The sequence below is a fragment of the Mustela lutreola genome, chromosome 8 (assembly GCF_030435805.1).
Source record: "Mustela lutreola isolate mMusLut2 chromosome 8, mMusLut2.pri, whole genome shotgun sequence".
Taxonomy (NCBI): Eukaryota; Metazoa; Chordata; class Mammalia; order Carnivora; family Mustelidae; genus Mustela; species Mustela lutreola.
The window spans coordinates 125,509,531-125,525,724 of NC_081297.1; the positions used below are offsets into that span (position 1 = coordinate 125,509,531).

Below are 16,194 nucleotides of genomic sequence, written 5' to 3' on the forward strand. Positions count from 1 at the left end.
TCCTGTGGACTCTTGGATTCTTTTTTCCTTTATAGTCCCTGGGGAAAAGGCTAATGGGAAATTAGGATTTTAGAAATCCAGATAAATCTTCCCTTACAAATTCAGATTTGCCAGTAGACAGAGACTAGAAAAGGGATGGGCCACTGGTTTCTAGGGTCCTCGCTTTAAAAATGATTTTTAATGCTTTATTGTACCTGTCCCAACCTGACTGTTTCATGGTAGAGGGTTACCTTAGAAACTCCAGAGGAGGCACTGATCTGGGCAATGCTGGCGTGACAAAATGTTAGCAGAAGGTCAATATAAAAAAATTTAAGGTTTTTCATTTCCTTTCAGGCAAGTTCCCTCAGTCTTAAGCATCATATTATAGTTTTCTCCTTCTCCTCCTCCTCCTCCTCCCTCCTCCCTCCTCCCTCCTCCTCTCTCCTCCCTCCTCCCCCTATTTCTCCTCCCCCTCCCCCCTTTCCCCTCTCTCTCCCTCCTCCCTCTTCCTCCTCCTTCCTCCTCCCTCTTTCTCTCTTACCTCCAAGCTAATCCCCCACCCCAGTCATGTATGCACAGTGGTTTGCGATCTTGATTTTCTTAAATTTGCCTGAGGTGGTTGATGTAATTGAAAACCAAGGTATGCTGAACAAACTCCGTTCTGTGTGTGTGTGTGTGTGTGTGTGTGTGTGTGTGTGTGTGTAAATTCTTTCAAGGAAAAAGAAGTCAGAGAAAAAAATCGAGAGCCGTCACATAAGCAACTTGAAATGCCAGAGCTTGGTGCCATGACAGGGAGACATCTGGAAGAGGCTCCAACCTCCTGTGTGGCTCAGTGCTCAGCAACACAGCCTCTCACCCAGCCACCTGAAAGTTAGGTTTCACACCTCTAAGATTAGGATGTGTTCTCCCTGAGGTGTGGGGTGTTTTCTAGAACATGGAGACATTCTGCCAATTTCTTACCCATGAAATCATTATACTCACAAATAGGCTCAGAGCAGTAATCCTTCGTTCGGTGGGTTCTGGGAGGAGAATTCCTCTCTTTCCTCAAATCTGAGCAAAGCCCCGTAGAGTCACAGTCACACTTGCTCTAGCACGGCAAGAATCACTCTCCTCCCTCCGAGCCCTGCAGGGTGGCCCTCAGGGCAGAGTCTGCCCCTGCAGGCTCATCCCCGACTGTTGGAATGTTGGATGCCCCGGGGAGGGCATCCTCCCCATGCATTGTGCCTGGGGACTCTGCCTTCTTCCACCAGCAGGAAATTCAGATAGGACGGTGGGAGAGGAGTAAGGCTTATTACCCTGTGGTTCTTCTCCCTTTGCAACATTCTAGGCAATGTTTGATTTCATGGCTGGTGACTCTGGAGCCCGTCTCCATGCGCACGTGTCCTGTGCTGCAAGGAGGATCTCGGAGCAGAGCCCCTGGAACTTTGGGAGCCAGGGAAGGCGCGAGGACTTCAGTTCTAGGAAAGCACACCACACGGAAGAAGGGACATGGGCTTCACTTTCAAGAGGAGATGAAAAAACCCAATACCAATAACTCGTAGCAAGTGTGCTGAATTAGCAAGAGAAGGTTGACTTGTAATCAAAGTTAAGCGAGAAATGGTTTTTTGAACTCTTAAACCCAGGAAATGAGCCTGCCAATCTGCTGTATCTGAGAGATAGCATCTTGGCACCCTGGGGAACAGTGTTCTGACAAACACAGTATTGCCCTCCTTCTCATATCTGTGTGAAAGTCTTTAAGATTATTAGAAATTCTTAGAAAAAGTGCAGATACATGCCTGTAGAAATCTTCCCGCCTCCACTGTGGTCCGTGACGGCTGATGCCAGCCTGCCCCCCCTGGGTCTTTTTCACCCGGTCGTTACATTTCGGGGACAGTCATGTTTAATAAACTGTTTCCTCTGTAACAGAGCCCTCGCTGTCTCTCGTGAGAGTTCCACGTCTCCATGCTTGCTCTAACACAGCGGCTCTCCCCACTACTCCCCAGCTCCTTCTGTTCCATTTACTTTGTCCCTTTCAGAAGATCCATTATCCCCATAATTAAACAACCCACTGTCCCGATTAAGTCATTCTCTGTTACTTCAATTACATCCCATTGTTCATTAAATCCTGATGTTTGTACTTCAGCAGTCTTGTTTTTAATACTCCTAGCATTTGTGGAGAAACAGTGAAGTTAATTAACAATTCTTGGGCGTTTTTTTTTTCCTTTTTCTCTCTACCATAGTACAAATCATTTCCATTATGACTTGCAATAATACTGAAACCATTACTAACTTCGTAGTTACTGTTCTGAGCTTCCTGATCAAAGAAGTGAAACCACTTTTTTATAATCATTTTAGGTAAGTCATTCCCTAGTCGATGGCAAGCAGTGGAAAATGAAAAATTAACATTAAATGAGTGCTTGAAATGACTTTCCTCTTCATACTTTTTCTTCTCATACCCATAATCTTGGGATTAGGAAATAATTTAGTTACCTAAATACGAAAGTATTTAATTTTCTTATTTATAGCACAGATGTTACTTTATTACTTCATTGTTAAGGATCCTTATTTATACTTCTACTCCTCAGAGAATGGTAACTTTTATAGCACATCATGGTGGAGATAAAAGGCATTTTTTTCCATATGTTTTTTCTGACACTGTCAAAGTCAGCATTTCATTTGAAGGCTCCATTGTCTAGAGCAGGGATCAGCAAACAAGAGCCTGTGGGCCAAATGTGGCCCTGCTGTCTGTTGTTATAAATAAAGTTTTATTGAAACACAGCCATGCACATTCATTTACTGTTGTCTATGGCTATTTCCCTGCTACAACTGAAAAGTCAACTAGTGGTAACAGAGACTGTACAGGCTGCAGAGTCTTAAATATTTACTATCTGGCCTTTTACAGGAAGTTTGCCAGCTCTTATTCTAGAGCCTGACATAAAAGAGAAAAAGGACTAGAATCTGCCCTCCCACTAAACCCTAAAACCCTGAAAGCCTTGGTCTCTTTCCTCTTTTTCTGGGGACACATCAGTGGAAATGCCTTACCACTCTCCATCAGTGTGAAACTCATGGGAGTGCTTTGCCAAAAACCAAACCGTGACATATTCATATTAAGCCTAAAGTACTGAAACCAGTCATTCTGGGCTTAAGTAAGACAGATTCTTGCTTGATTCTATCATGAACAAATGCTAGCAAATATAGAAATTCTGTGATAGAAACTCACATTTGAGGAAATTCTCTTCATTCACTTGTTTTTTTTCTTCAAGGTGGCAAAGGCCTCCCTTCCTCTTTGTTAGGCTGGAGGGGAAAACTCCTTGACCCAGAAAGCTTTGGGCTGTGTTGGGGGGAAAGGGAAAGGAGGGGAGCAGGGATGCAGGGCAGCCAAGAGCAGCATTAGAGGGGGTATGTGGTAGCCGTCCCAGGGCTGCCTACTCCAGCTTAAGGAAGACCTCAGCTTAGAAGCTTCTGGGACTTGGACTTGTAACTCTGGGCTCAGGCTACTTCTACTGAACCTCTGGAAGCATGTTCTCTCTCACCCCAAACCCCTCTAAATCCAGTTGGTATAAGAACCAGATCTCTCTCTCTCTCTCTCTCTTTCTCTTTTTTTTTTTAAAAAAAAAGATTTTATTTATTTATTTGACAGAGAGCAAGAGAGCACAAGTTGGGGCATGACGGGGGGCAGCAGGCGCAGAGTGGCAGAGGGAGGGGGGAAGCAGGCTCCCTGCTCAGCGGGCCTTGATCCCAGGACCCTGGGATCATGACCCCTGAGCCAAGGGAGACACTTCACCGACTAAGCCACCCAGGTGCCCCCAGACTTTTCTCTTGACCTTCATTTGGCTTTCAAATAAAATTATAAAAAATATATTTTATAGGTTTTATTTAATGAAAGCAATTATTGACCTAAGACCTTTTGTAATAAAGTGGCTGGCTTGTAATAAATTTTTTTAGAAATTATTTTCTAGGTATTATAAGGCATTACAGAAAGGATGCAACAACAGCCCTGCCCTTTCGAGCCAAGCCTGTGGCTGAGGAATTTATAAGGTAGCTGGGTCAGCCTCTCCCCACCGAAGTGTGCAAGAAGTTGAGGGAAATGCCTCTTCCCCTGCCTTTGATTCATCCCGCCAGCTCCCCACCCCAGCCTTATTTTTTTCTATTTTTTCTATTTCTAATTCTGTTTTTTTTTTTTTTTCTCCTTGCTACCTTAACCCACCAAGTTGTGTGAAGAAATGGTGGGCAGACCTTCTAGTGAACCCAGAATGTGCTTGTCCGTCTAGCTGCTGCATAGCTTAGTGCTGAGAGGCAGGGGTTTAGAGTCTGACTATCTTGGGTGTGAAGCCAAGCTCAACCACTTTACTGACGGGCTGTTAGTGACTTTGGGCAAGTCACCAAACCTCTCTAAACCTGTTTCTTCCACTATAAACAGGTGATCAGAAAACCTAACCCTGTAGGCTTATTATGAGGTCAGAAACTAATCTATGTGAGATGGCCGGCCACCACACCTCAGAGGAGTTTTCATCATTTATTTTTGACAGTTTTTCTTGTCTGGGCAGTTTTTGTTGTCCGCTGTAAGGTCTACTAAGCACAATGTCCTCTCACCCTTCTTCCTGGTCACTGATTTATTGGTGATGGGTGATACAGGGAGTTGATCAGCTGAATCCACTGTCATTAAAACCTCATGTTACTGTTAAAGACGTTACCCGTAATCGGTGTTTATAGTCTGTGGCACACAACATCCCACCGGACAGGTGTGAACAGGAGACCACAGTGATGAATCTGACCAATGACCTACCTACACAGGCTGGTGTGTGACCCACTTACGGAAGAACCAGGTCCTTCCCATCTGGTCCTTTTTCTGGGTTCTGGGCCATGCGTCTTCCAAATACCCTTCTCTGGTCCTCAGGCCACCTCATGGTCTTAAGTGCTCTCTCACCCCCCACACAGCCTTCTTCCACATTCCAGACAGCAGGACATAAGTAGGGCTATAGAAAAGGGGACAGATGGTCACCAGCTGTCTTGTAAGGAAGCTTCCTAGAGGCCACCACAGGACACGTCCTCTTAATCCCATTGGCCAGCGTGCAGTCTCATGGCCATGCCGAGCTGCGGTAGAGGCTGGGAAAGGTCCTCTTTCCTCTGGCTGAGTGTGAGCTCCAGAAAAATATCTGTGGGTGGTACTCGCACCAGCCCACGGGGTTCTCCAGACTGAGTGCTTTCCATGGGGTTCCAGGCCAAGCCAAGCTAGGGAGGTCAAGCCTCCTCTTCGAGGCTGTCTGCATCCAGCCTGCCTTCTCTGAGAGCATTTATTGAGAACCCCAGGCCCACCCGGACTGCCACTGGAGGTTTATCACCTTGACTGGCCTTTGGGGTTTGCAGTTAAGAGGGTGGACATAGCCTAGTGATGACCCTCAGCAGCTCTGTGACCTTGGACACATTTCTGAGCATCTTTCTGTCTGTTTCTTCACCTGTCAAGTGAAGCTAATGATAGTGTCCACTTCACTGAGCAATTCTTCAATGCACAGAGCAGGAGTAAATGAATTAGCACAGCGTGTGGGACAAGTCCTAGTAATGGTTAATTGCTCGGCATGCTGTATGTGAGCGCTGTGATTATTAGAAACCTAAAACAGTGGTTTTTTTTTTCAGCTTTTGTTTCCATAAATAATAATGGAAACCCTCAGATGGCAGATGGTGATTTTGAAAGGGCAAACACAGTTCTTCAAGTCCTCCACCCTCCACTCTACTCAAAGGAAGTGGGATTTTTTTTTTTTTTAATCTAGACTTCCTGACCTAGTAGCCCAAATAGAGGATTGAAGCTTGCTACTCACCAGTCTAGCTAGAACTGAAGCCAGTTGTGTCATGGTCCAGAGGCCTCCTCGTGTACTGCTGCCTGTGCAGTTCCTTTCCAGACCCAATTCAAATGTCTCTTCTTCCATGAAGTCTTCCCTGATTTTTCTCCCTTTGAAAAACCTCCTCTAAGCTAGAGGTAATTCTCTCTGAACCCCTTAAGCACTCTACCTATACCTACTATTTTCTACCTGGTATTAGAATTCTTTGTATACATTCCACAGTTTTTCTGCCAGTCTTCAAATACTTCCCAGTCAGGATCACTGCTAGGTTTCTATTTTGTATATTCTGCAATGCCCTGTTCCCAATAGGTGAGCCAAATAGCTGGGTGTTAGTGAGTGAATTTAGCTACCTGAGCATCAACAATGAGCTCTGTCAGGTTGGATACATTCAGCTGTAAGTAAGAGAAAAACCAGAATAAGGGAATTGCATTCCAGTGCAGAAAGTTAGGAGATGAGCAGCCCAAGGCTGGTCCATCTGCTCATCAGGATCATCATCTTTATTATTTTTCTTTTTCTTTCTTGCTTTTTCTCTTTTTCTTTTTTTTTAAAAACATCTTTATTTTTTTTTTCAGTGTTCCAAGATTCATTGTTTATGCACCACATCCAGTGTTCCATGAATATGTGCCCTCCTTAGTACTCACCACCAGGCTAACCCAACCCTCCACTCCCCTCCTCTTCAAAACCCTCAGTTTGTTTCTCAGAGTCCACAGTCTCTCGTGTTTCATCTCCCCCCTCTAATTTCCCCCAGTTCACTTTTCCTTTCCTTCTCCCATTGTCCTCCATATTATTCCTTATGCTCCACAAGTAAGTGAAACCATACAATAATTGGCTTTCTCTGCTTGAATTATTTCATCTCCTCCAGTCCTGTCCATGTTGGTACAAAAGTTGGGTATTCGTCCTTTCTGATGGAGGCATAATTCTCCATTGTATATATGGACCACATCTTCTTTATCCACTCATCTGCTGAAGAGCATCTTGGTTCTTTCCACAGTTTGGCGACTATGGACATTGCTACTATGAACATTGGGGTACAGATGGCCCTTCTTTTCACTACATCTGTATCTTTGGGGTAAATACCCAATAGTGTAATTGCAGGGTCATAGGATAACTTGATTTTTAATTTTTTGAGGAATCTCCACCCTATTTTCCAAAGTGGCTGCACCAACTTGCATTCCCACCAACAGTGTAAGAGGGTTCCCCTTTCTCCACATCCTCTCCAACACTTGTTGCTTACTGTCTTGTTGATTTTGGCCATTCTAACGGGTGTAAGGTGGTATCTCAATGTGCTTTTGATTTGCATCTCCCTGATGGCTAGTGATGATGAACACTTTTTCATGTGTCTGTTAGCCATTTGTGTGTTTTCTTTGGAGAAGTGTCTGTTCATGTCTTCTGCCCATTTTTTGACATGACTGTCTGTTTTTTGGGCATTGAGTTTGAGGAGTTCTTTATAGATCTTGGATATCAGCCCTTTGTAGTGTCATTTTGAATATCTTCTCCCATTCTGTGGGTTGCCTCTTTGTTTTGTTGACTGTTCCCTTTGCTGTACAGAAGCTTTTTATCATGATAAAGTCCCAAAAGTTCATTTTTGCTTTTGTTTCCTCTGCCTTTGGAGATATGTTTTGAAACAAGTTGCTATGGCCAGTGTCAGAAGAGGTTAATGCCTATGTTCGCCTCTAAGATTTTGATAGATTCCTGCCTCACATTGAGATCTTTCATCAATTTCGAGTTTAGCTTTGTGTCTGATGTGAGAGAATGGTCAAGTTTCATTCTTCTATACATAGTTGTCCAGTTTTCCCAGCATCGTTTATTGAAGAGACTCTCTTTTTTCCATTGGATATTTTTTCTTGCTTTGTTGCAGATTATTTGACCATAGAACTGAGGGTCCATATCTGGACTCTCTACTCTGTTCTACTGGTCTGTGTGTCTGTTTTTGTACCAGTACCATGCTGTCTTGATGATCACAGCTTTGTAGTAAAGCTTGAAATCAGGCAATGTGATGCCCCAGCTTTTTTTTTTTTTTTCTTTTTGAACATTTCCTTAGCAATTCGGGGTCATTTCTGGTTCCATACAAATTTTAGGATTGTTTGTTCCAGCACTTTGAAGAATGCCAGTGGAATTTCGATTGGGATGGCATTGAAAGTATACATTGCTTTGGGCAGTATAGACATTTTAACAATGTTTATTCTTCCAATCCATGAGCATGGAATGTTTTTCCATCTTTTTGTGTCTTCTTCAATTTCTTTCATGAGTGTTCTGTAGTTCTTTGAGTACAGATCCTTTACCTCTTTGGTTAGGTTTATTCTGAATTCTATATGAGTTCTAGTAGTTTGGGGGTGAAGTCTTTTGGGTTTTCCATGTAAAGTATCATGTCATCTGCAAAGAGAGAAAGTTTGACATCTTCTTTGCCAATTTGAATACCTTTTATTTCTTTTGTTGTCTGATTGCTGTTGCTAGGACTTCTAGTATTATGTTGAACAATAGTGGTGAGAGTGGACATCCTTGCTGTGTTCCTGATCTCAAAAGGAAGGCTTTCAGTTTTTCCCCATTGAGAATGATATTCACTGTGGGTTTTTCATAGATAGATTTTATGAGTTTGAGGAATGTTCCTTCTACCCCATACTTTGAAGAGTTTTTGTTTGTTTGTTTGTTTGTTTACTTTAAATAGTTTTAATCAGGAATGAATGCTATATCTTGTCAAATGCTTTTTCTTCATCAATTGAGAGGACCATGTGGTTCTTTTCTCTTCTCTTATTGATTTGTTCTGTCACATTGATTGATATATGAATGTTGAACAACCATTGTATCCCAGGGATAAATCATCTGGGTCACTATCTCTGTGCTCCTCTTTGGCCTCCCACCTAATTACAAAATAGCTGCCACAGCTCCAAATACTACAGTTCCCTTCTGTTAGAGTAGAAACTCTTTCCCTTTCTATCTCATTGGCCAAAACTGGGTTAAACGACCATATACCACTAACCGTATCTGTTGTCTCAGCTTTGTTGATACATTTATGCCAAAGAAATAGGGAAAGCCAGAACTATTCAGGGACAGATTTCTGGAGAAAAGACCAGCATAGATTTTCAAGCACTTTAGTCTTTTGTGAGTACTGAAGACCAATTGCCATCCTATAGATCTGGACCATGCTTAGTTTACAAAACATTTTCATATTTTGAAAGGCAGGATCACCAAAGTTTTAAGAACCTGAAGCTTAAGTGCCTGCTTCTACCATTTTCTTGCTAGGTGATCTTGTGCAATTTCCTTAACTTCTCTGTGCCTCAGTTTGTCATCTGTAAAATGAAAATAATAGAATCTATGAGATAAGCTTTCTGAGATTCTTAAATACAAATACACAGACATAGTTTATAACAGTATTTGGCACACAGGAAGCACTCCTTAATTTGCTATTATTATGTCATTATTTGGTGGTCTTGTCACTCCTTTTAAATAGAAACAGTGAGAGTGTTGGCGTGCCTGGCTGGCTCAGTCGATACAGCATGTGACTCTATCTCAGGGTTGTGAGTTCAAGCCCCACAGTAGGTACAGAAGGAAAGAAGGAAGGAAAGGAAAAGAAAAAAGAAAAAGAAAGAAAAAAGAAAAGAGAAGAGAAAAGAAAAGAAAAAGAGAAAGAAAGGAAGGAAGAGAGTGTTAAGGCTCAGAGAAATTAGATGACTTACCCACACTCCCACAGTTAAGTAGCATAAGGGGATAATCCAGATGGTCTGATGCCTGTGCTCAGAGCTCTCAGCCCGTCTGGCCTCCCTTCTTGAATTTTCTATCAACACTGACTGAGGGGGATGCCCTTGCACCTAGTGGCTAAATACTGTTTCAAAGGTGATGCTGTAGTTTGTCAAACACACTGTGAATTACCCAAAAACAAGGACTATATCTTAAGGTCCCTCCTATACCCTGCCCCTAACACCGAGTAGGGCACAGGGAAGATTCTGGCTAAATGGGTTTGTAAGGGGAGAGATGGTGCTTCCATGGGGGAATCTTTCCCTGTGGAAATCAGAGCCCAGTGTGCACTCCCTGAGCCCCGGGGGTAGGGGTGGGGTGAAAAGGTGGGGCCCACTCGGGAGCCCCTGATGCCAGGTAAGGCATTAGGAAATTGCTGTTGGAACTAAGGTTTGCAGTATAAAAAAATCAATTTGTGTCTGAATTGACTCTCTGAATTCCCTGTGGCCTCTCTCAAATCCCATTTTACCTTTCTCCCACCCATCCAGCTATGGAGGTAGTGGCGGATTTACATTATTTTACATCCAGTTAAGATTTTTTTTCTCCTTTTGGTTATGTTTTTAAGTAGAACATTTATTGCCTCTAAAGGGGTGTTTTTGTTAAAGACAATTGTGCCCTTTAGGTAGTCACAGTGTTATTTCACAAATACCTATAAAACTATGAAACAAGCTGGGATCGCTGGAGCTCTGATTAAGAGGGGCTTTCCAGTTGTCTTTATCTTTGGAAGCCCCATGAAACAGTGTAACCACCCTCATTCCCTGGTGCGACAGCAGCATGCAGAGTTGTGGGGAGACAGGGACAGGTCTACTTGGACTGTGAGGGCAGGACCCGTGTTTCCGCCTCTAGAAGCCCCGTTTGTGGCGGGCGTTTCGCTCAGGACTTTGCTTCGAGCTTGTCCCAGAGGCCCAGGGTTCCTGGGCTGTGGGTGGAAGCAGGGGTGAGAGGGGACTGGGTGTGGGGAACCCCGTCGCTGAGTGGTTCACAGTGCCCACTCCTCGCTCTGCCACTTACGAGTTGTGTCTCCGGCAGGCGTTATTTGACCCCTCTATACCTCCAGTTCCTCACTCAAAAGTGGGGATAATATTACTTTAAAAAGTCAGTGGGGGTCAGAGGTGGGCAGGTGGCTCAGTCAGTTAAGCTCAGTCAGTTAAGCTGGTTCTTGATCCAGTTCAGGTCTTGAGCTCAGGGTCATGAGTTCAAGCCCCACGCTGGGCTTGGAGCCTACTTTAAAAAAAAGGGGGAGGGGATAATAAGAACACAGCCCCCTAACTAGGATGTTGGGAAGATTAAAAGAAGTGTGTCTAGAATTGAAGTTGGCAGGGTGTCCATCAATGTGCTGAACCGGGAAGGCAAGGGAGAGGACTCTGGCACAGGAGTGGCCTCTGATTCCTTCTAGATGGTCCGCCCAGCCCTTGGCCTCCTGCCAACACACCCTGCCTTCCGTCCTGTCCTGTAGGTCTGCGGAGTTCAGACCCCACAGCCTCAGAGTGTTTATCGTGTAGTTGGGACTGGACCGAAGTGGACTGTGTGTAATTGTCAGCAGGAGTGTAGAAGCAAGGTGCGAAGGCCTTGACAAGAACCCTCCCAGGGTTTGCCGTCCCCTCTCCCATGACCCTGGTCCTTCTGTCATTGCATTTCCCAAGGGCTCGCCAGCCAGACCCCGTGCTCTGTGCCCCGAGGTTAATTCAGTTGCCAGTCCCAGAGCCCGGGGCAGTTGCCATTGTGACTCCCACTGGGTAGCAGGGAAAACTGAGCGGAAAACTCCGTCCCCAGAGCGGGTGGTTCCCCTGTTCACAGGCAACACGATTCTTGCCCTGCTGGACACAGAGCGTGGAGTCTGAGCCCTGGCTGCTCGGCTTCAGCGGGCTCTCTGCGTCTCCTTGTGGCGGCACATGACACTAGCTATAGTAAATGTTCTGAGAAGTGACACGAGACCGTCGCTCACCGCTGTCATCGTCATCCTCAGCATCAGTGTCCAGCCCGTCCCAGCAGCCTGTCCCTGTGCCAAGCGAGCGACAGGCATCATCTCATTTAATCTCTGTCACAACACTAGAAGGCCCACGGTGTTACTATACCCATTTGAAAGTTGAGTGAACCCTAAGGATCCCCGATTTCCCCTTAATTGTGTTTTCATTTTTTTTTTTTTTAACATTTCCAGTAATCATTTTACATTCCATCATGGCAACCAGGTTCAAAAATGTTAAATGACTGGGTATTTCACACCAGATTCTCGATTCTGCCATCTCCAAGGTGCCTTCAGATCCAAACTGTGTGCTATGCTAATTACAGGAACACTCCCAGCCTTTCTCTGAGTGGGATCCCTCCCAGCCCCCTGAGGAGCTGCAGTAGGGAAACTTGGTTGTGTTACGTGAGTCGGTTCTCAAAGTAAACCTGAAAGGCTCCCTAGTTCTGTGTTTTCACACGTTCACCAAGGCCTTCCATCCCCCAGGTGTCCCATTCTGAGGGTTTGATATACCAGGAGAGTGTTAACTGAGGAAGTGTTAAGTAACGGGCGTTGAGAGGTAAAATAAAGCACGTGAGACTAGTAGTGCTGGGTGAGGGCCTCAGGGGGGTTTAATGAAGACTCGGGAAGCTGACTGAGGATGTCCAAGTGAAGGGGGCGATAAATGTTCTTGTCATTAATACGCACATTGAAAAGTGACCTCTTCCAGCAGGATCAATATGGGGACCTCCTGACCTTTCTTGTCACCTGGAACTTCACTTCTGGGACTCCGTGGTCCTGTTAATAAAAACAATAATCACCAGCCTGCCCTCATCTACTGTGGAACATTTTCCTTTTTTTTTTTCCTTTTGGAGGGGGAGGATGAAATTAGAAGTCACGACTTCTAGAATATTTATGGGTATATATGTTTTACTCTCGGATATATTTATTCAATACTGGTTCTGTAATGAGAGTTTTCACTTTTCTGTTTTCCTTTCCATTATCCCTGAAAAGAATGGGTTACGGGGAAGAGATTAACGTAGTATAATGCGACACAGTGTTTGCTAAGGTGCCGTCAGAGGTATTAGTAGGACTCGCCAAGGTTTGTGTCTTTTATGAATGCCTTTCAGATGGCAATTATCTAATAGACTGGGAAACCTGTTTGTGTTCTTGCAGGCATTAAACGTTGTCTTTGAAAAGATCCCGGAAAATGAGAGTGCAGATGTCTGTCGGAACATTTCAGTCAATGTTCTTGATTGTGACACCATAGGCCAAGCCAAAGAAAAGATCTTCCAGGCTTTCCTAAGCAAAAATGGCTCTCCTTATGGACTTCAGCTGAACGAAATTGGCCTGGGTAAGGCAATGAGGGAGTTATTTTGCCCCCACCCCCGGGTGCACGTCTCCCCCACTATCTCCCCCTTCCTCCCTGCCCACCGCCCACAAGCCTCGGCGGATGGAAGCTTACTCCCCCAGACCGCTCCCAGCGGGCACCTCTGGGGGCCCGGAGCCTGCACGGCTCCCCCACGAGCAGCATGAGTCCTCCTAGGAAGCATTATCCTTCAAAGACGCTGGTTTTTTAAAAAAAAAAAACATTATGTTTGTAAATCAGATTCATGAGATTGCTCGCCCCAAGACAGAATGGATTCACCTTGCATCGGGAAGTACAGAAAGGCGGGCACCCCGCGCCCGCTCTCTGTGTTGCGTTTCGCACTGGCGTTTGATTTGTTGGTTGTGACACCGAGCGGGTCATTAGCGGGTGGCTCAGACCCTGGGGTCGACTCCCGAGCCCTGGAAAGGTCCTCCTCCTCGCTGCTCATTGCATCCTGCATCAAGCGTGGTCTGCGTCCTGCCCCCCAGCCCGGAGCAGCGTCTGCTGCGAATTCTTTCTGGGGCTCTAGCTGTACACTTCGGAGGCAAGCGTCCGCATGAGCGAGCTAACCGGGCTCCGCTGCACTCAAATGTTCGTCAACATTTTCAAGTTGAGCTCCCCGCGGCCCTCCCCAGAGACCGCCGTGTGGATTTTATAGCAGATAATGGGACAGGAAAGAAGAGTAAAATCACAGCGGTGACAGCGTAACCAGGTTCATCTCCCCTCGAGGTACGGCTGTAGCCTCGGTGAAGCAGGCAACTGAAGTCGTCCCACCCGGCCCTCCAAGGCCAAACCTCCCACCAAATGGCCATTTAGAGCAGCCAGGGGGCGGGGCCTGGCAGGTGCAAGGAGCCGTACAGGTGTGTGGCAGCTGTGTGACGTGGCTTCAGAGAGAGGGGCCTCTCTTCTGCCTCTCTTCTGTGTCCTGTGGGTGGCCTGTCAGATGCTTGAAGGCCACTGTAGCTCACCTGGTTAGCGGCCGGGTCAAAGAGGCAGACCCAGATGGGAGACTGTGGTCAACCTTACTAAAAGCATCAACCTCTTGCAGCAGCCTCCCTCTGGCCAGTGTGTGGTTCTGGCCGCCAGGAGCTGGGTGCGGGGAGCCGACAGCCACAGGGAGGACAGCCTGGTGGCCTCAGTCCTGTCACCGAGGAGTCCGCGGCAGCACCCTCTCGCCGTGCCCTGAGCCCACCAGTTCCTCCTGATAGGGCAAGGCAGGGAGCAGAGCAAGTCAACTAGAAGCTTCACGTTGTAGCCTGATGAGAAGTGGAGGCACAGCCTCCCAGCCTGCCAGGCTTCCGCTCTCATGATGATCTTGTGGGCCACCTCGGGTTGGCCTGGGGAAACTAAGGCGAACCTTCAGAACCAGCCTTACAGTTGTACTAGAATCCGATCCCAGAGCAGCTGTGGTAGGACGGCCTCTAGCAGAAGCTCACAAACTCAGAGGCCCAGAGGGGCAACCACTGTATTGGTCCACTTAGGACACCAGGAAATGGGACCCACCTTCATTGGCGGAGGACTCCGCATCGAAGGGGGCAGGTCCCACTTACCCTCAGCCAATAGTTGCATGTGGGTCTTTGGGGGTCAGTGTTAGCAGATGACCCCATTTTTTTTTTTTTAAAGAGAACTCAGTCTGAATTTTTATGAGCCATCTCCTGATCATTGACTGTTGGTGTTGAATTGACATTAGTAATAAGTGAAACACTGTGAAGGTTCACAAAAGAAAATACACATCAGTGGGCCACATTCTGGCCCTAGGGCACAAGTGGGCAACCTCCATGAAAGAGCTTGAGACCTGTGGCTTGGGGTGTTAGCCCACCATCCCCCCCCCCCCACACACACACACACAAGGATGGACAGGAGACTGGCCCCAACGCACCTGCTTGGGAACATACAAATTTGGTGTTAGAATTTTCTGCAGAGCTTCATCTCTCTAAGGATACATTATTTTGTTTTCATTGGCTTTACTTCCAGGCTTAGCCTCAGAGTATAAGCTTCAGGGAAACATTGTCTTAAAAGTCAAAGCCCTAAACACAAAACAAAAACAAAACAAAACTCGGGCTCCCTGTCTGGCTGAGATATCACCGAACCTTCAAACTAATATTAACCACTTTATTTAAGCTGTATCCATAAATAATAATTGCTACTGTTATTACAGAGGAACATTTAAACTTTCTCACTATAATGTCAGAGGAGAACAAAATAGACTTTTTTGTTTTCCTTCCCAGAGCTACAAGTGGGAACACGACAGAAAGAGCTGCTGGATATTGATAGTTCGTCTGTGATTCTCGAAGATGGAATAACCAAGCTAAATACCATCGGCCACTACGAGGTAAGAGCAGGGCTGAGACCCCGACATCTTCCCCGAGCCCCGTCCTGACTGGATTAGATCATCTCCAGGTAATACCATGGAAATTCTTTTTTTTTTTAATTACACAACTCCCACCATTTTCTGGCATAGTTTGCTGATTGTGTCCTTCATTGCTCATTCGGAAGCTCCCAGGAACCCCTGTCTGTCGTGGCCTGTGGTTCCCCCAGCATCCTCCTCTGCCAGGCCGTCGATTTTCTTTTGACGGATCGCTTTCCATCCTGCAGTTTGGGTGGGAAACATCGCCTCACAGCTGTCCACAATGTTCACAGAACCTTGTAACCTTTGTGTACTGTCCCCCCCCCACCCCCAACCCCGAGGAAGTTCGACATTTCTTGTTTGTTTACAGTCCTGGCTGAGTGCCAAGGTGGGTATGGGGTGCACGTGCCCTCTCAGAGAGCTGTGTGCCAGAGAAGCCTATCTAGAAAAAGAGAAAGGAGGCAGGGAAGGTTCCTGATCACGCTGGGACCGTGGGGATTATTCAGCCACATTACCCAGGTCTTTGTGGACTGTCGGCTCTGTGCCGAGTGCTGGGCTTGCACGTTCCTGACCTCGAGGAGCCTGCTGCCTCAAGGACGGGGAAGAGGGGACGGAGACAAGGAAGGAGGCAACATGTACGGTGAGACGGGGCTGTGGCTTGGAGCATCAGAGAAAGCTTCCTGGAGGGAAGCTATGACTCAGCGGAGACCTGAAGGCAGAGGAGGACTTAACTGGGCTGGGGTGGGGTGCCTGCATACCCCACAGTTCTTCCACAGAAAGACTGGTCAACTCTCTAAAACTCGAGAGGTGTGAGGGTGGCCATGAGAGCCAACAGCAGCCAACGTGATGGAGGCCTCACCGTGCCAGACGCTGTCCTCCGCCCTGCCCCTCCTTTTTGCTTACTCCATCCTTTATATAGCAGACCTCTGAGGTGGGGGCTGTTATTAACCCTCTTTACAGATGGGTACACTGAGGCACAGGGAGGTTTACCAGCAGCTAGCCAGTGGCG

General features: G+C 46.3%; 1 protein-coding gene across 1 annotated transcript in view; it reads left to right on the forward strand.

Moving 5' to 3' along the window:
• PLXNC1 (plexin C1) overlaps positions 1-16,194 on the forward strand; it is a 140,623-nt gene that overhangs the window by 102,905 nt on the left and 21,524 nt on the right. Inside the window, exons 21-23 of the mRNA XM_059187533.1 lie at positions 6,105-6,189; positions 12,618-12,823; positions 15,067-15,170. Coding sequence (XP_059043516.1) covers positions 6,105-6,189; positions 12,618-12,823; positions 15,067-15,170 — 395 coding nt within the window. The remainder of the gene's footprint in view (positions 1-6,104; positions 6,190-12,617; positions 12,824-15,066; positions 15,171-16,194) is intronic.